The sequence below is a fragment of the Tauraco erythrolophus genome, chromosome 5, assembly GCF_009769465.1.
Source record: "Tauraco erythrolophus isolate bTauEry1 chromosome 5, bTauEry1.pri, whole genome shotgun sequence".
In the NCBI taxonomy this organism is placed as follows: domain Eukaryota; kingdom Metazoa; phylum Chordata; class Aves; order Musophagiformes; family Musophagidae; genus Tauraco; species Tauraco erythrolophus.
Genome location: NC_141469.1, coordinates 222,194 through 242,736, shown reverse-complemented (window position 1 = coordinate 242,736; position 20,543 = coordinate 222,194). Strand labels below are relative to the sequence as shown.

At 46.3% G+C, this 20,543-nt stretch overlaps 1 protein-coding gene across 1 annotated transcript in view; it reads right to left on the bottom strand.

The window, feature by feature from the left end:
• ANTXR2 (ANTXR cell adhesion molecule 2) overlaps positions 1-20,266 on the bottom strand; it is a 67,065-nt gene extending 46,799 nt beyond the window's left edge. Inside the window, exons 1-7 of the mRNA XM_086611955.1 lie at positions 20,121-20,266; positions 19,417-19,488; positions 16,504-16,575; positions 9,856-9,937; positions 8,765-8,872; positions 8,599-8,667; positions 7,684-7,764 (exon numbers count right to left, since the gene is read on the bottom strand). Coding sequence (XP_086468081.1) covers positions 7,684-7,764; positions 8,599-8,667; positions 8,765-8,872; positions 9,856-9,937; positions 16,504-16,575; positions 19,417-19,488; positions 20,121-20,266 — 630 coding nt within the window. The remainder of the gene's footprint in view (positions 1-7,683; positions 7,765-8,598; positions 8,668-8,764; positions 8,873-9,855; positions 9,938-16,503; positions 16,576-19,416; positions 19,489-20,120) is intronic.
• Positions 20,267-20,543: the final 277 nt, after the last annotated feature.

The following is a 20,543-nucleotide window of genomic DNA, read 5'->3' as shown; positions in this document are numbered from 1 at the left end:
CTCAGTTGGATCCATGAACACAGGCAAACCCTCTTTTGATTGTCAGCTGTCCCCTTGATTGGGGATTGCTCACACCTTCTGGCTCCCACCAGTGCTGATGAGAGAATGGCTCACATCTCTGCACCTGGGGCTGGAGAGCACCTATTTAACTGGTTGGCAGCAGCGGAGTTGCTGGGGGGCACAGGTGTAGCTGTGTGTAAATGGAGTTCAGATGTTGGTGTCAGAGCTGCAGGAAGCTGTTTGAGCCTGGGGAACACTGCTCCTGCGTTAGCCCCTTCTCTGGTAAGTTAGTACCTTCTTAGACTTTTTTTAGTTCGGCGCTGTAAACCGTAGTGGAATGTGTGATGGGAACAGGGATGTCCTGTTTGGTGTAGCTGCTGTGTGCTGGGCCAGGCCAGCAGCCTGTCTGCCCAGACTGAGTCACGCAGAACCCATCAAACCCGAGGTCACCCAGGGGCTTAGTTTGGTTCCTGCAAGTGTTTTGTTTCATTTATGCTCATTGGTGGAGTGAGGACTGGGCTGAACCCATGTTTCCATGTGGTTTTATTTTCCTGTGAGTCATTGAGGAGTACTACTCTGAGCTTTATTCTCTGTTTTTTTCCCCCTGTAACTTAAAACTTTTTTCGCTGCTATTGCTGAAGTAGTAAGAAGAAAATGAAAGTAAAGCAGGAAGTGTTTAATTGGTGTAATGGGCTCATTTGTTAATTTTGTTGTAGAGAAGGAAACGCTGTCAGTAGATCGGTATTTTTCATACCGAATTCCTTGAATCTTACAGCATGTGAAAGTGAACATGTGTGAAATCAGGGTGATGAAAAACTTAGGCTGTAGGTATGCTGGTACCATTTTGGGTTTCTCTCATTCGTGAGCTATAGCTTTTTTTACCAGAACAGGAGTTGTGCCCCCTTATACTGTCGCAGAGGAAGGCTTTAAAGATCTGGAGTAGGTTATAAGAGAAAACAAATGTAAGTAGAACCCCTGATTTCATTGTTCACACTTGAGTAACCTTCATGATACTGAGGACCTGAGTCAGAAGCACCTTGACAGCACACCTTAGGCTCCAGCTTTTCCACACAGCAATGAATGGTTAAACTCCCTGAAGTTAATTTCGTGTTTCCAAAGTGAAATCTTCCATTCTTTCAGCATCACAAAGTCCATGTTGTTATAATCTGAACTTAATGAAAATAAGTATTTGAAAAAAAAAAAAAAAAAAACAAAACACGGGGTTCGTATGCAAAATCAAATTGCATACTGTGTCGGTGGGACAGCTCCACACCATGTGCCTCTACTGTATTAAAACAAGCTTCAGCAGTTCCCGTTTTTTTCCCCCAGGGCTAAGTGTGCAGAAAGCAATGGGGCAACAGGACCACCCCATGCTAGGTGGAAGACAATCTATTCAAGATAAGTGGGAAAGAAATGCAGGCTTTCATAGGAAACAACGTTTTGATGCTTCTCTGCAGCAAAGGAACTAGGGTAGTTCTTGTGTAACAGGCTCCACCTCTGTCTGATGTGAAACATCCGAGCTCTTAACTGCAACTTGCTGCCCATTTCAGCCTGCTTCCTGACACGCTCAGCAAGGCCTTAGCCAGGGAGCAAGGGTAACGGGGTGGGGGAAGGTTGCTATCCTGCCCCTTATCCGAAGGGAGGGGGGGAAAAAAAAAATCCCTGAGACATATGGTCTTGCATAAAATAACCATCAGAGAGAAGCCTGGTGCAGTGTCAGGTTAGTGAGAATATTCTAATTATACAATGTTGAAGCAGTACCTCATTTGCAGTCACTGAGTAAACCAAATGTAGATGACAAAACTGTGGGTCACAAGAGATGCGTATTTTAACAGCATCAGAACCTTCACCCCCAAATTACTAAAAACAACCCTAAACCCATTACTTATCAAGTAATGTAAATAAGAATCAAGACAAACTGTTACTTTCCAGAACAGGAAAAAAGTGGTTTGGGGTTGATAGGGGTTTTTTTTTTTAATTAGTAAAAAAAATCTGGCTCAAAGAAACTTATCGCTAAGGAAACACTGGATTTCATTTGGACTTGGGAGTGCCTCATGTTAAGCAAGTTGTACAGCATCCCTTATGTAACAGAACCGCTAGCCACGCAGGGACAGCTGACGAGTCACATCCAAATCACAAGGCACGTGCACGCTCGCACAAAACGGAGCCGTGTCGGTGATGTCGCTGGCTTATCAAGATCTCTGTTCTCCCGGAGAACGTTATATGGTTTGTAATATGTCAGAGAACGTCAAATTAAGGGCTGCACAGCACTGAAGGGTAGAGCAGAAAGCATTCGATTCCAGGCCATTGATTCCTTTTAACAACTACACGCAGTCATTCCCAAAACCATCTCCTGGGTCTCAGCCACGTGGAAAACACAGCACAACGTTGGTTCTAAACCTTGCACCCAGCGCAGCTTGAATACGAGACCATCCGAGGGCATTAAAGAAGATGACTGATTTAATCAGAGTAATTCTTTTAATGATAACTTGTTGCGTTTCTCCTCCCTCCACCTCCTTAAATGTTTAATAGTTGGCTTCCTGGATTCCCAGTGCACAAACTGAGCATATTTTCTTCCTACAGGAAATGATCCAATTAAGTTGATGTATAATTGATAATGAACCGTTTAAGCTGATTTTGCTCTTGAAAAACCTTAACAGCATGCAGTCAGTTGGCTGACCCTCCTCTCCTCACGTGCAGCCAAGGGACATCACTTAAGGAGAAACCAGGGAGCAGGCTCAGCATGCTCCAAGCAAGGTAGACTAGGGAGGAATTTCAGTGCTAGTGGGCTGAGCTGGCTTAGGGACGAAGTATCGACTACTTCCAAATAACGTGGTCCTTGATCACTGTGCACTAACCAAGTTGCTTGCAACTCGGCCACTGGGACACAAGCAGTTGAGACAGCACAGGCTCCCTGAACACTGACATTAGAGATACTCTCGTCCTTCTCAGGCAGAGTTCTTAAGGAAATTTGCAACAAACTTGGAGATAATTCTAGACTGAACTTTTTTTTGAACTAACTACTTCCTCTTAGGTTCTACATGTACCAGTTCCCGTAGTCTTATCTGATAAGTTTTTGTGGGTTTCTTAAGTACAAACTATATTTTAACTTCCTGTATTAAGTGCTGCCAACTCTAGCACAAAAACATGCTTAAGTCTGCTTAGAACTGCCACACACTCTAACAATGTCACTCCAGTGAGCTCCATCAATGTAACCTGTGAAGGCACGAGCCTTGTCCAGTTCTGCCTGCAAAGCCAAGCAGACAACTCTAACAAATGGGTAGGACCTGCGTGTGCCTAAGCAAAAGGGGACGTAGGCATCTTTCACTGGTTTTGTTTTTTAGAATGTGGGCACGTAAAAGCAATTCCTATTTACTGAGTTGTGCAAACCACAGGCACACAAACGTGCTGCAAAAGCAGGCAAAACATGAAAAATTGTGGGAAAAATTGAAAGTAAAACATCATTATCAATTTACAGCGGAGCGTTATGGGAACATCCCAGAAACTGGAGCCTTATGAAAGACATTGTCTTGTCTAAGAACTCTACATGTTTGATTGAAGTGGTAGCAGCACCTTGGCTCCCAGCTCCTTAATTTGATTGCTGCTTCTTGTTATTTCTCCATTCATCATTTCATTAGCGATCAAACAGTTAAACCGGTGCGAATGGCAGCATTTCCTGCTTCTATGAAAATAAAGATCTCCTGCTCCCCTCCTTGACCGGGAGTCTGGCACTGGTTTTTGCATCACAGAAAAGCGTTCACCTGATGCCTGGGATATTGTCCAGCTTTCTCAAGGCTGTCAGTCCCACAGCCTCTAGTCACCTTGCAGAAACTGATCCCTCAGGGAAACTTGGAGTCTGGCTGAGCTCTTTTAAAAGCCCCAAATTTCCACAGTTTTTCCCGATAAAAGTGCTGGTTCCAGACCGGACTTGGTTAGCTGCAAGTGAGGCACATTTTGAGTTAGCTTGCTTACAGCTCAGCACCCTGGTACCAAGAGATGTGCAGCCTCACCATCACTCCTCCAAGGCCAGGTAGGAAGGTCCTATTTTGGTTATGACAGACGGACTCAGATCTAACGTTGTAAATGATAAATTCACAAATGCTTCTTTATCAAATGGGTAAAAAAAAAACAGTATTTAACATAAATGACACAAGAACAAAGGGTTTAATTTTCTTATACAGTACTTTCAACTGTCACATGGTGATATAAATTGTGTGCTGCCAAACCCTTACAGTTCACACTGCTATGGCTTGCTCACGAGGCCGTACCCCACGTAATTATCAGCCTAACTACATCAGTAAACTGTTCTGATAGCGCAGTAACTTGCCCTCGGCGTTTTTCTTTCAAGCTCTAGACTTCTGCTTAGATTAATTTACCCTGACAGTGCTGTATAGTTACTACCTCGTAAAGTTGGATATTAGCAATGCCGGAAGAGCTGGAAACTTCACAACACATTGGCCTCTTCACCCAAGTCTGCGCAGTTTTGAACTGTGCGCTGACGTTACTCAACAGGAACACAAGGCAGCACGGTGGTGCTTGAATCGCTTCACCGGCATTTTATCGGAAGGAAGAAAGCCAAAACGCAATGCAAGCTTTTTGATACCTGAGCTAAGTTTTTATCTAAATGCTCATCGCAACTGTCTTGAAGGTTAATCCCTGGCCACAACTAAAAATATTGTGTTTCTGTAACCGAAGAAAAAAAAATTGGAATAATTGCTGAGACTTCAAACAAACGCAGAAGCAGGTTTTAACACGTACTGTATGAAAAAGCTCATCACTTTATTCTACCCATGAACAAACCAAGATGAAATGCTCAGCTCTCCTGGAATTGGCTACAAGTGTAACAACGTGGCAGCCTAAAAATTTCACAACTGAGTCTTAGAGACAAATGGAGTAGAGGCCTAGAGCAGCAACTCCAACCATTCCTACCCAACAGTTAGGTGTTGTGGTTTTGCTCGAGGGTTAATTGCCAGGTTGCTGCCATTGCTGTAAACAGTGTATTTTTTTCTAAACCCGAAGTATTCGGCAATGCTCACGGATGGTTTCACAACTGCACCTTTGACACCACGCTCTGAGCAATGCTCCTGCGTGTTTTCGATATGGGTACTGCATTTTCCTCTGCTTTGAAAGTCTCTCTTTTACGCCAGGGTGTTTCTTCGAGCCCGTATTCTCTAGCTAACTGAAATGGATTTGTAATTGCGAAGAGTAAGTAAAACTGTGACTATTTCATGTTCAATTATATCTACCTATCCATTTTTCAATGCAATGAGAATGAATTGTCACTGTCAAAACTCCTTCAAAGAAAATTCAGTTGTAACTACAGCCTACCAAAAAATCCTGTTCATACAGTCACCACACCTGCATTTAAAATAAAAAAACGCCCACCAAACCAACCCAAAGACCCTATCTATGGATATCTCCATCCCTGCTCTGTGGTAAAACGGGGACACCGGCAGGATATCATTCTCCCAGTGCGCCAAACAAATCCTTTTAATGTGCTTACTAGAGAAAAGAATAAGAGAGTTTCAAATGCCTTGACAGCAAAATGAAACTTCACAGAAAGTTTTAAACAATATTCCAGCTTCAGAAAGATCTGAGGAGCTATCATAGCACTAGCACTGCATGTTTTTGTTTGGTCCTTTATGCCAAGAGATGAGACTGATGCAGCTATCACTGAAGCCAGTGGATACGTTTGCTATCAGCAAGGCCTTCCCATACTCCTTTATTTATCAGCGAAACATTTTCTGACAGCCGTAACATAAGATTCTCTTTATGGACAGAAATAAGCAGCGAGCCAAGGGATGAAACGCCTGTGCCAGCTGCAGTCTGTTAAATAAAACCTTAAACAATTCAGGAGTTGAGTCACCGTTTAAAGGAGCAGACGATGCAGTTAAGCTGTACAACAGTGTACTTGAAGTTGGCTTTTTCTGTACCCTCCCTATCGGTGTGAAGCTGTTACCTTAAAACAAGGTGCTGCCATTGCCTGTGTCTTTTCTTGCTCTACAGTTAGGATATGACAAATCTGGGATTTTTACGCTTGGGTTTTTCACAAGTGCTAGAAGAAGCTGGATCGAGGCTTGTGCAAACACCACCTGCCAAATCTTATCAGAAAAGCTTCCCTCCTTCCATTCACAAAAGAAGTGAAGATGCTTTAAAGCTTCTGGGAGGTATCAAAAAGGTGTACTGGCACTGCTACTAGCTAGGGACTGCCCAAAAATACCTTAGCTGAAAATGGGGGATAATGGGACAACCTGCAGGTTAAGCCAATCTTCCACATGTTTCAATTACAGACTCCTCAAGCTGAGCTCCTCAGAAATCTCAAGCCATCGCATTCCTGCTGCTTCTCCGAAGAGCAAGAAGAGTGGAGAAACCTGACCGCTTGAACGGGTCGGCTCTGCAGGTCAGTGACCCTCGTTGGAGGGGAAACTCTCAACGCAAACGTCTTTAGTCTTTTACTCAGTTTTATCTCGATAAACGCGTTCTGAAATGTGAGGTCCTTGGAAACTTTATGTGATCGCCTGGGGTTAAACGTTCGACTCTTAGAAATACGTCTGTCGTTAGTGGCTTCGATGTGGCATCGCTTTGCACTAGTAGAATAAATTATTCTTGTAAGTCTTAAAAAGGCCACAGAGATTTTTAAAAAGCAGTACCTCATGGGGTGTAGCATCTTTTCAGGAAAACCTCACTGCATGGAAAGGTTGATTGCATCTCTTTAGAACGTGCAAGGAAGATTCTCTAATTACGTTTATTTTAAGCAACAAGAAGGAAAATGAGTTGTCTCATTACAACATTAACTTGCACAAAAAACACACTATTCAAGGGAAGTGATAAATTTACAACTCTATAATATCCTGCCTGTGAGTAGTGTCCTTTCTTTATTAAAAAAAAAGAAGGAACGGGAAATGAATTACAATGAGATCTCTCTCAGAAGAAGGATTTCATTATTGCTTTTGACTTGACTTTGGACAGTAAGCTTTTTTCCACTGCACTGCCTACATGCAGCAGCAACAGCATTGTTAGCCTTGCATAAAACACACAGCCTTTAGTTTAAGATGAGACAAATAAATTAGGTTCCCACAACTGAAGGTGTCGTCTTGACACATGGCTAAAACACTGTCAAGCCACTGAGAGCAACCAAAACATTCATCTTCTGTTCATCTCTTCTTGCGAATCAGATGAACCATTTGGACGGCCTCATGTCTCACAGGAGTTTCTCATGCCACGCTGGAAAGAGGAACTGAAAGTCTTATCGCTTACTCGGAAAACAAGCAGTTAAAGTCAAGGCTAAAGTATATACTTAGAATGCTTCTTGGTACACGAATATTTGGGCAGTTCCTAAATTGCCCTCATTCCTAATGATATGAACCAGTTGTTCTCAAGTCTCCTGGAGTAGCAGTCTCGATTTTTTTCAGATTAACCCTATAGCAGCCATTCCTCAATGCATCCCCGTCAAACTCGCTGCACTTGTACGGAGTTTTCAAACGCCACACAAAGTCTGAGCATGAATAACTGCAGGAGAGGCAAGCAACGCTGCTTTACAGAATGCATCTCTAAGATAAGGACGACAGAACTCAACACATTGCAATTACTGATTTAGGAACCAATTCTGCCTGGAAAAGCAAGTGGGAGTGGACAGTATGCTGTAATCTTGAAGAAATGTTAAGCTTATTGCTTGATACTCACAGAATTGATTATCCCCTTAAGCGCTTGGAATCCTCCAGTGACAGGGAAAACTTGCTCTTTCGTGTCAGCAATTTTTTCAAGCTTTGGAGAGAAAATGCATGCAAACATGTGAATCGTTCGGCAAACTAAATTTGTCACGCTGCTTTTCACCTTGAAAATGTAAATGGCTGCCTAAAATGAACGCCCATCAACTCTGCAAAGAGAAGGAAAACTTTGAGTTTCCTCACACCTAACTATGACTATTGTCAACGGGAGGATTTACTACCACCTACTGCAGCTAACAAAATGGCACTGTGGCTCGCCATCGTGACAAACCACCAAGCTGAAGGAACCTTTTAGGGCCTGTGTCTTGGCAGTGATTTCGTAACTCTCTTCAGAATTACCTTGGCCGTTGGCTCTGCCTTCCCTTAAAAAGCCTTTCTAGAGGCCTTCTAAAGTTGCAAGTCTTTTGTGCCCTCCTCCATTTCAGTCACTTTCAACAGCAGAAGAGTAGCTACAGCCTTCGCTAGGACATAGCGACCCTGAAGTAGCTTTCAGCCAGTGAAGGACACGGATCCTTCTTTCTTTCTTACCCCAGCGCTGTTACACACGCTGCTTGAAGCTTGCCTATAGCTACTCTGTTCAAGCGACCTGTAGCCGCATCTGGTTGCCACCTTCATGACAGGCGTTTGGCCCGTGTCCTTTCCTGCTGGCAGCTACCAGCTAGCACGGGCATTTCCGACGGGTCTTGTGGGCGATGAAAGCGGCACCCGCGCGTTCTGTTGATGTCTGTGTACACATCGAGTGTCTGCCTCCTGAGCCAGAGAAGTTACTCTACTGCCTAATGTAAGTAAAATTAATTTCTATATTACTTAACATTAACTGTATGAAACCCTGTGATTACTGCCTAGTAATCTAAAATCGTAACCTTCTTACCTGTTCTTGTACAAAATCGAGGACGCCAACGCAGTAAACTCTAGCTCCCAGCTCTCTGGATTTCTTTGCCTGCCCCAGAACAGAACAGAGCAATAAGCATTTTCTCATTCAACAGGCAACACCCAAACTCTTCAGCATATAACATGAATTTTCACTTAGCGCTCACCTCTTTCTCTGCATACAAGGGAATCTGACCATCCAGCTTGCCATCTGTCAACGCGATGATGATACTGGAAAACCTTGCGGCTCCTTGCTTCGCAATTTGCACGTTGGCCTGGAAATAAAAAAATATTTATCCAGCTTAAAATTGCACCTGAACTTTTAACCAAGACGAACCTTCTAAGTGAATATAGCAACTGAAACAATGCTCAGATAGATCTTCAAACCCATCTCTCCTGACAATCCTGCCTCCCTTTAAGCCATTACTAACAAGGAAATAATTCACCAGTATTTTCCAGTCACCCGTGGGCCCGTCTCCGAAGCACTGGGGTCGCTAACTAATCAGCCCTCAGAACCACTTGATCTTTTCAGGACAGATACTGAGTTGTGAAGCTCACAGGTTCCAAATGCCAGTCAGCAGGCTCCAAGATATAATAAGAATGTCTTAAAACTAAATGTTTTTTTAAAACAGCAAGACACTTCTGTTTGCTTAGCTTCTCAGCCCACAGATCACAATTACAAACTCGGCTCCACAGGCATCAAGAAGGAAACTGAGTTTCCGTCCGTACCAGTGAAAGTTTAGATCCTCACCTTCGGGGCCCGAGTCTTTCAGCATAATCACCCAGTACACCTTCACTGCACGTCTCAAGAAAATATTAGCAGCTGGGAACGCCCTAATTCAGTTAGTCCAAAACTAAGACCAACTGTCTTGAAACTGCTGATGTGCGCAGTAAACTCTCCGCAGGCACGTGCTCTAGAAGGCCAGTGCCCTGTAGGCTCGCAGCCGTACCGAGCGGCGTGCGACTGTGCCCATGTCATCCGTTTGCTGCCTTAGCTGCTAAATTCACAACAAAGAACCACTCTCTTCTGCAAAGGATCAAGTGAGACAATCCTGTATGGAAATTTTCTATTATGGCCAAGCTTCTCCATAGGATTTGCATGGTATCTGGGCAATCCTGGGACCGCTTAGGGAATAAAAAAGATTCTAGTGTGACACACTCAGGGATATGACCAATCCATTTATGTTACAGGTTGTTGTTTTTATCCAAAGGGTGAGAACAGAGGATATTTGATGGCAAGAATATGAGTAAAACCCACCTGTTTTAATCCTTCATGTATGTATGTGTCACCTGCTGGTTTGACCTCCTCCAAGTCCTTAAGACCTTTCTTGATTTTCTCTCTGGAAATGAAAATGTAAAAGACTGTTAGCGTGATTTGAAGTGGGGGAAAGGGGTGACTGTATTATGAAAAAATTAGTATTTGTCATAAAGGAGATCTGAAATTAACATCTAGTATTTAGGTGAGATACTATGTGGAGGCAGATTTTGCATTCGCAAAGGAAGCGGCACTGCGGTAACAGGTATTTTAGACCTAAATAACACAATATGCCTCCCATCAAAAAAAAGTATCGATAGGCAAATGCAGCATTTGCACAACACCTCTTGTGTCCACGGGAAAGGACTAGGATTAAGTGTAGTTTTTTCCATGTTTGGCTGTCGCTACGTTTCGATGTGACCTTTGACAAGACATCACACTTAGATGGGTCACAGCTCACTTATATTTAACAGGAGGGTAAGGTCATGCCATGATTTCTCATGGGCCTTTCAATAAAGCCATCCTGGACTGCGAGATGCTCACTTAACTATGACAGGAAGACTGGAGAACCTGGTAAGTAGCATGAAAGGAATTATTCCCAGTCAAATCAGTATATACAGGGAAAACAAGGCAGGCACACTTTACCGAAAGAATCAAATCCACAAGCTCTTAATTCTTTTGCAAGCAAACTTCCAGTGAAGCCCAGGGAAAGTTGTGCTAAGGAAGGACAAGTACAAACTAAGTAGGGACGAAATTTGGGCCGGAATATATAGAATGCTATAACAAATATAGGTGACAAAGAGGAAATGAGCACGGGTGCGGAGACGGAGGGAAAATACATTGCAGGATGCGTGAAAGCTTTCCTTAGGGCAAACCAAATGAGAAAGAATGCATATGCTGCTCCGCCTGAACGCCACCCACCAGTCATTTGTTCCACTGATGGGCTGCCTCTATGTTTAGAAGCTCTGTTCCAAAGTACAATCCATAGCTGTAATAAGCTCCCAATCACAGGATCAATTGATACAATTGGGAGGGGGGAGGGAAGGAAAAAAAAGGAAAGGGAAAAAAAGAAGATAAATGTGTCATTGAATATATGAAAGAGAACAAGTTATGTAAGATAATACAATCTGTTTGATCCAAATATTTTACATTCAGCATCTATAGAAACAACTTGAAACTGATTACGTACGAGAGCAGATTATAAACCACTTACTTAGTGCGTGCCAGAAATGAGTGGCAGCACATCACAGGCGTTAGTGTTCTGCTGCCAAGAAACAAGCAGCAACTCAAGTCCCAGCTTTCTGAAGCAGATTTCATTTTGCAAAAATAGCTTTCGTACAATCAGTTCAGTTTTATTTATCTCTAATGTCTTGTGACCCGGTCACACAGCAATCTCTGGTGTTTCCAGGCCTCTGCCTACAAGGGGTTCCAGGAAAGTCTTTGGCAGCATGGGCTTTTTTGGCCCCCTTTCATCAGTCACCATCCCCTTCCTTCGGGGCACGTATGTCGTGGATAGGCCCGGCCAGATGCAAACCAGGTCCAACCGTGCTCCGAGTCGGTCCGGTACGAGCGAGTCCAGGTCTGCATGTCACGAGGGCAATGTGAGTGTGGGACTGTGGGCCCCACCAGGCAGCAGGAGAGGTTGGTTCAGGCGTGCTGAAACTCCCAGCCACCTAGTTTGGAGGGCGCGCACCGTAGCTTGCGTCCACCTGAATTATTTTGATAACAGGACTCTCTTCAGTCAACGCGCCGCAGCACTGGGAAGCCCTCATTCCCACTCTTCGGTGCTCTCAAAACTCTCCCTTCTCTAGTTTCTGAAACAGTTTTTTGTAGGCACAAAAATCCAGAGAGAAGGTCTGGTTTCAAAACTCATCTGTTCCGAAATAACAGAGCCGTGCCCTCGGTCTGGGTGCCCGGGCGCTGCGGCGGTACAGTTCGGTAACGGTGACGAGGGCTGAAGGGCCGTTGGCTTCGTGGTTTAAGTCAGACAAGGGACAGGGGTGCAAAAAGCCAAAGCAAGTCGGCGACTTGCAGCCTGTCTGCGTCACGGCTGAACGAGTACAAATGCAATACCTCTTCCCCATTCAGCACGTGTGCTGCGTGACACTTGTGGATTTTTGAGACAAGGCGGATCTAATTTTTAATAGGTACGCTGTCTGTTCTCTCTGTGAAGCTTTGTGACTGCTCAGATAATTCTCCCAGCAGCAGCCGGGCGAACGCGACCGCGGCCACAAGCTCTGTCTCTGCTCCGTGGGTTCTTTCCAGCGGGTCCGTGAGCAGGGGCTGCCGGTGACATCCAGCCTGGTGGAGGTGGCGACAGGTTCCAGCGGCAGCTTCCGCAGCACCCGCTGCTCCTCCCTGCTGGGGAGCTCCGCTGTGCGCTGCCTCGGAGCGCAGGGCTCAGCCGCGGTGTCGGACCCCGCAGCGGCAAGGGCTCGTCTGCCGTGCCGGAGGCTGTGCCGACCGCTGCCAGGCACACGGGTCTGTCTGCCAACACTGCTCCCCGCGCAGGGCAGCGTCTGTGCCGAGCCAGTACTGCACCTTCTGTGCCTCCCCAAGGCGGGCCACTGCGGGACTGAACTTAGAGCCGAAAACGTGCAGCGAAGAGAGACTACACAGCAGCCCAGCTACGCAAACAACTGAAAAAATCAATGCAACGTAAACTGAAATGCAGCAACCTCTCCTCACCTGGGACGCTCCACGGTGATTCAGGTTTACTTTCGGGTCTAAAGGTAACCGTGTGCCTTTCAGAGTTTGAATTATTCCAAGGCATCTATCCCCACTCTCTGTTGCACCAAGCTGCACGCTTTTATTTCGGCAACTCAACAGGTACTGTCTTCATTGCTGCTTAGTACTATCTCGTGCTTCGAGTAAGTTTAACTGACGCAATGCTAAGAGCCGCGTTGGCAGCAGCCAAGCGGTCGGACTATTGATGTTTTAAAGGCATTGCCTTGTTTTCCTGCCTAGACAGGGCCACCACCAGCGCGCGCTGGCAGCGGAGGACAGGTAGTGCTGCCTTCTTCTGCAGCAGGATGTAGATGACTCCTCCAAGAGGGGACCAACGATAAAGCTACAAAGCAGGTAGAAAGCACAGGCTGCCTTAGTTTCTCAGAGACGAGACACTGCCTTTGACAGCACACTGAACAGAAAGGGACGATCCTTCGCCTCAAAGGAAATAAACTCGTCTTCAACATGTACAAAGAAAGGCTTGTACTTGCTAGAAAGCAAAGCATGCTTGAGAACCGAGTCTCAAAAACCACTCACACCCTTGACTTTTTTTAGGGAGAAGATTTCGTGCTTGCCCCTTCGTGCTGCAGAGGTTAGAAGCAGCTGAAACTGTCACGCAAGCCTCAGACCATGCCAGTTCAGTTGGGCAAGGGGCCAGCCTGGTAAGAAACACTGAGTCTCCATTAGTATCTCTGCAGTTTTAAGTGGTGGTGTTCTTGGCTCTGCTGAACGGTGGACAGTATCTTATTATTTCTTTTCCATGTTGCATTCTACCTATGGAAGTGCTGGAACCTGGAATCGTTTTTCAGTGTGTTGAAAGTATGAGCGCTGGCAGGGACATTTTGATTCCCAGGGAGCCTATGTCTGTCATCAGGGACAAGGCTGTGTGCCTGCAAGGCCACGTGCTTTATCTCTAACAAATAAAGGCAAACAAAACAGGTACTTGGGGTTTGCTGCTAAGAAGGAAGCACAACAACAGGAAAACACACAAACTTGTTAGCAAAACAAAGCAGCAGAAACATCGCTAACAAACAGAACTGTCCTACTGGTGAAAGCAAACCTTGCTCATCAGTCTGTTACATGCCTAATTTGGAGGAGGCTCCTGCATACTACAGAGGGCTCGGTACGATTATAATCGTTATTCTGGTTGAAACTTTAGGCCTCCTGCGCTGGCTCCAGATGGAAAACACGTAGGCAGCTGACTTTGCTGTACTTCATATGCTCAGCAGAACACGCTTTCTGCAGATGGCCTGATTTTGGCAAGCTGCTTGAACCGAAGCGTAGGGTTAGCTCACGTGACCGAGGCTCAAAAGGCATAAACGTCTTGCTAGGCTGCATCTCTCTGTACAACAAATGAACAGTCAGTGAACTCCTCCAGACTAGGGACAAGCACAGTAAGGAACAGTCATGTACCAGGCCTTAAGTGTCCTATTTTTCCACCTTCATTAATACAACCTTTCTTTAGCTTCAACAGGAGTTACACCTAAGCAGAGTCAGCAGGGCTAGTCCTGGCCATGGACGTTGGTCAACGGAGCAGAGGCAAGTTAACAGAAACCTGAAATTCTGCTGGCCAGCATACAGTCGACCAAAAGAGAATGCAGAAGATATTGTGCCATCTGGATGATATTCCCAAGTGTATCCGCTTTTCCAAACAACTTGCTTCTCAAAACAAGCAGCAAAACTGAGCCCCAAAGGTGAGTGCACAAATCTCTGTTTTCCAGTTAGCGTATCGTTTCCAGCTAAACTTCACAGGGAAAGTGTGTATGTTTAAAATGGGCTATAACCACTGTGAGAAGTCTTTTTCCATCTGGATGTTACTTTTATTCCATGTATCTATTATAGCATTGTGTGTGCTGTGGTTAACAGGGACTTCTGTTTCCACAGTTATTCACATAGCACTGTTCATAGTCACAAAGTATTTGGTAATCCGGAGGCTTCAGTGCTATTGTGTGGGATTCTTTATATCCATAGCTTTATTATGCAGTAAAAAACAGTGAGAACTTTGAGCAAACAATGAGAAGCCTGAGGCTTTCAAAACAAAAAAGACCTGCCTACTTTGAACTAACTGCTGGGAATCAATTGTGGTTTCCTGATGTTTGCCAATTAGTAAGTAAGCAAGGGGAGACACATCCTTGCCAGTCCAAAATGCACATAAAAACCCCAGGCCATAATATCCCATAATCACACACACATACACACCCATCCCCAAAACCGCACCGCACTTAGCATCCTCATCTTTTGTCTGGAACAATGGGAGTTAGACATTCCAAGTCGTTTTCCTCTCTTGACTTCTTTAATAATTTAAAGGACAGCTGTTCCAACTGTACCTATCCATTCTTACCTAGGTTCGTACGGCCACAGTTACTTCTCTTTCCTTTTCTGTAATTCCCCCTAAACAGTAAGGGCAGCGACTTCCTTTCCCCTACCACACACAGAAGTATCGCTGAGCCTCGCGTTAAAGACAAGTCCCACAAAGGAACCCACTGGAACACAAAAAGGTTCTTCCTATGCTTTAAATGAGGCTTCCAAGAAAAACAGGTTCCTTCCACGGCTTGAAGTGTGCCACAGACACGCCATGAAAAAGGCACTTGTGTTCCTGTGGCGGAGTTCCCGAGTTCCGCCCGAGCATTCCAAGCGGTCTGTCTGCTATCAGCGCCGACTCGCTGTGCTCCATACGGAACGGGCCACTGACAGGGATTAAGGGCCTATTGAAAGCAGGAGAAAGGATCTCATTGACTTCAGCAGTCCTCAGAACAGGCTTAAGTGTCCTCTCCTGACCCCTCTCGAGCCATCTGGAAAAATGGCTTATACCCTTGTGTCTCCCTGCAAAGAGTAGATGCAGAACCTCTTCAATAAGTCTTGTACTCGCTGTTACGCACTTTTTTTTTTTAAAGAAAAAAAAACAAACACCACACTAAACTAACTGACTATGGCAGACCACACTTGGTACTGACCCTACTAAAGGGAGCAGAAAGGGAGAACTACCTCACTTCCACTCTGCCAGGGCTCGTTGAAATGGTTCCTAAATGGTTCACCCACATGTTCAAATTCCAGAAAGTTGTGCACTGTGGGTAGCTCCTGGACAGAAGGGACAGACGGAGGAGGTGGTGTTGTTTTTGACAACGCCGAAAGGGCACTGACGGAGTCTGACGACACTGCAACTGTCCTCTGCCGAAAGCATCGATTCCACAATACCCTTTTCCAGTTTCTATGATTTTAGTAGTTAATTTTGCAAGAATATTTGTTCTATGCGCTCTTCTCTTTTTTGTTTCCCCTCGTTTACCCCTGACTTATCCTAGCTGCCAGTCCTTATTTGCTTTAGAAATCACCGCGAGCAACCGTGAATTCCATTGCCATTCGAAAACATGAATTGAATGGAAGAGTTCAGGCACATCCATGCATCACCACCGTGGCAGAAAGATCTCACACCTCTAAAGCGGCACCAACTCCGCTGTCTAAAGCCTATTGTGAAGTTCTGATTTGAAAATACAAAATGAAATGCCTACCTTGTATGAGATTATAGGAAACATTAATTTACCGTTATTTGCTTTACCCAGATGCGAAAAAATACTGAAGACTTACCTACAGACACTGCTTTACTCAAGTAAAAGTGAGAACCGTTTCTCCTGCTGCGCCAAGGAAGACGCAGAGTCATGCGGAGATGAAAACATGACTTGTTGTTCTGCAAAGCAGTGGCAGAGCTCACATGGAAAATTTATTTCTCATTGGTTTTCTCCTTCCTTTTTCACTAGGCTATCCATTGATATGTTCACAAAATTAAATCCAGCTCTGCACGGAGGCTTCAAGACTGGCCACCACTTAAAGGTATCAGTTATTATTCAGTATCTGTTACTGTTCCTCTGATTTAATAAGAGCCCTTGCAGGGGAGGAGAGAGGGGAGAATTAAAAAAGCAGTGCACTAACCTGTCTCCAGTTAATGGCAGAATGACGTGTGCTTGGGTGGAAAACACGATAAACGATAATCTCATCTTGGGGCTTTTAAAAAAAGGAAAGAGGAAAAAAAAAAATTTAGACAAATGAAGAGAAATGTACAGATGTACAGCATTTCGTTCACTTATTCATGCCTCATTAGTATCATCTTTATCCTTCAACTTTCAAAGAACAGACTTTTGAACTACAAATCCAGAACGAGAGAGCAATTAAAGGATTTCTGCCCATCTACTCCTTACCCAGACGCTTGGAGAATGAAGAAGCAGAATCATTGTTCTGTTTTGCCTGGCTAGACTCCAGGTCAAGCTCAACAATTAAGATCTCACGCAACCCAAATGAAAGTGAACTTCATAGGTTGTGATCTACCAACGGACAGAAAACAACACATCCTTTTATATTTTCACAGTCGCTGGCGTAAAAATAAGTCAGGGACATAGACTCCAGGTACACTCTTGCTCTGGGGTATCACACACAGACACATTCCAAAGTCAGTTTCCCCTTTTTAGAGCCTGATGTTGACACAAGGTAAATTTCACACTGTGCTTTTTGGTGATAAAATCATCAAGGTCCAAGAAACAGTGCCTTCCAACTGATTCATCTCTGAAAAAGTAGCCTAACAACCTCTTTCAGAATTACAGTTTTGTTTTAGTGACACAGAGTAGTGTCATTTAAAACCAACTTCCCTAAAAGCGTCTGGGGAAACGTCGTTTTAAAACGCAATACTGTATGCATTGATTTTATTAAGGAATTAAGTCTCCTTTTGCATAAGCCTACGTGCCTCTTCCAGCAAGATTATGAGGAATTATATCCAGCTGTTTGTGGAAAATGCGTAAGAACTGATACTGCGGAAGCCCAAGGCAGTAACTTTCCTAAGGTAAGTTGTAACAACTTCTCTCCTATCTGCTTTTAATTTTTATTCACGACAATTTCAATACATTCAGTAATTTTATAACTCACTGTATATGTGTATCAGCATTAATTAATCAGGTTAATGTCAGCAGAGACCTAACACTTGTAAAGATGAATGACGATACATGTTCAGTTCACTTAGGTCAATGATGCAATTTAAAATTATTGACATCATGGAAATACAAGTACTGGGAAAGTGTTTGCACAGAACTGCACGGATCTTGGATTTAAGATCCAATCTTGCAGTCTACCTGTTAAGGCTCTGAACACAAATATCTGAGATGCTCTCATTTGAATTACAATCTGAGCCATGGGATGATCCATCTTCTCAAGTTACAGCAAGCAGTTGCCAAACAAGCAACGAGTACTTGCAATAATTACATCACCACCCAGCGCAAGTAATGGGAGACTTCCCTATCTGAGATGCAACTCTCGGTGCGTAATAACCTCAGAGCTGGGATTTAGCTAACTTGTCTTTAGGACAACCGCAAAACTGTCCTCTTCACAAGACACCCTGTTTCTGTTCCGCTCAGACACGGTGATGATGGAGGAGGACGGTGTGAATGCACCCGAGAGCCCTGCCGGGCACAGGCCTTTCAGAACCAACGTGATCCTCAGGCAGTGGCATTGCTTCCAGCACGCACATTTCCGACAAGTCAACCCGGAGAGCGGCTGCACCCCCAAGAATTACTGTCCTGCTGTCAAAGTGGAGAGGCCTGAAGGCAGGACCAAGCTCCATCAGCCTCCAGAGGCACTCCGGCCCCATGGGGGAAGCACACGGGGACACGTACTGTTCAGGCTCCCACAGGAGCGCGAGAACCGTCCTGCTGTGAAGGGTCTGTGCCACAGAAGGCTGGGCGCTCCGCACCCAGACACGGAGCGAGATGCTCACAGGTTGGATCGTCTGGCTCTGCACCATAACTGATCTTCCTCTGGTGCGAACGGTCAGCGAAACAAGTTGCCAACTCAGCAGCTTTATTTCAGATAATGCAGCCGGACCGCTACAGGACTGCTGCAAAAGTGAGCGTCGTTTGGCTGCAAAAGAGGACCAACTGAAAGGGTTACACTGAACGAGCACCACCCTTTCAATGGGGGCAAATGTATTTTTTTACCACATGCAGAGTAGTGCTGCTTTGTTGTCCTCAGGCTGCTTTTGTTCTGTTTGGTTTTTTTATTCTAGAGATTACAAAATAACTTTCAAAAGCTGTGTCACCCATTTGGTTTAGAGAAGATTTGCTTTTTACAAGAGTAATGTAAGCAATATTTAATTATGCAAGCCTAACTGTATCCCTTTATGAGCATGCCAGGATTGCCCACTGCACTTCATTTTCCAGAGCTAAACCTACCACGACATCTACGCCTGTGTCTTTGGGGGGCTTCCTTTGTTTTATTGTTTGTGGGTTTTTTTAAAAGCAAAATGCTGCATCACAGGAATCCTCAAGTGTTTGTACAGCGTACAGCTAGCCCGTATTTACAACCGCTGTTTCTGTGGCAGCAGTACTTGCCAGATGATAGTCCTGGCCGGTTAAAAAGTTGATTACATATATGTACAACAAACGTACTGTTGACATGGCATAAACTTCCTGTACATTTGAGCTTGAAAGATACTCCCTTCCTTTCGACCTGCACCACATATTTACCTATCCATAGACATGTATGCAGATTGCCTTCTCAATGTGGATCTCTACAAGCAATATACAAGAAGTACTCCATCAAAAATGATCCACATGACTCACGGGGACAAAAAAAGATCAAAAAACTATCAAAAATTACATCTGAGAGTAATTTTACAGACAAAGTCTTTAGAGATGCATATTACTAACTGTTTACTGAGCTCCAAGCAAGAGAAAATGAAGTTTCCAGCATCTCACAGCAATTTGGGCCCTGGAAGCCAAACTCCAAACGCGTTTGTGAAACGTTATCTACCGAGCTTACAAAAGCAGGAGGTCTTACGGATGCACCAGGAGCAACACGCACCTCACAAATCTTTCTGTCAGCTGCTTTACGAAGTCGAAGATTTCACGCCAGTTCTGCGCCACGCTCCCGGATCTGCCAAGAAAACAAGAGCACGTTAGCAGCCCTTGTTTGGGGGGGGGGCAGGCAGCGGACTTGGCTTTTTCTGCTTATTTCAAGTCCCCGCCAGCCCGGCTGGCCGCGCGGATCGTGACTGACTGTCGCGATTTGTGGGTCCGTGCCAAACTTCGCACAAAAACACGATCGGCAACGGCTGCCGCGGGGCGGGGGGGGGGGACACACACACGGACGGACGGCTGCCAAACCGCGGGACTTCGCGCCAGAAAACGCACCTTCGCCGCACTCATCCTTCCCGCCCACCGCGCGGTTTCTGGGGGGGGGCGGGCGGACGGACGGACGGACCCCCAAACCCGCACCGACCCTCGCCGCAGCGCGGCCGCAGGCAGAGCCCGAAACTTGGCCGCGCCGCCCGCTCCAACATGGACGCTGCGCCGACCTCGGCCGCGCAGCCTTTCCCCCGCCGCGCGCCGCGGGCGACCGTTAGCCCGTAACGGCCGCCCCGGCGCGCGCAGCCCCCCCTCCCCCGCCTCGGACCCGCGACGGCCCCGGCGGGCGGGCGCGCGCCGCCGCGAACAAAAGCCGCGCGCGGAGCCGGGAAGCGGCGGCGGCGCCGTCCCCGTGTCCCCCCCCACCCCCGCCGCCCTTACTTGTCCAGCACGAAGTACATGTCGAAGGCGCCGTGGCACGACGGGCCCTCCGGGGCCGGGGCGGCGGGCAGCAGCAGCGGCGGCAGCAGCAGCAGCAGCAGCGGGCCACGCGGCGCCAGGCGCCTCAGGGACGCGGGCCCCGCCATTGGGACGCGGCGGCGGCGAGGGGACGCGGGGGACCCGGCGCTGCCGTCCTGCCGCGGGCGCTGCTCAAGTGGCCGCCCCTCGCCCGCCGCCGCGGCTCGCCCGGCCCGGCCCGGCCCTCCCCGCCCGTCAGCGGCGGTGCCTGAGGCGGGGGCCGGGGCCGGGCGGGCGCGGCGCGCCCCTCTGCGCCTGTGTGGCGCGGCCCGCCTCCCGCAACTTGGGCAATGGCGGCCCCGCTCCCCCGCCGCTGCCGCCTCCCCGGCAGGCTGACCCCGGGCT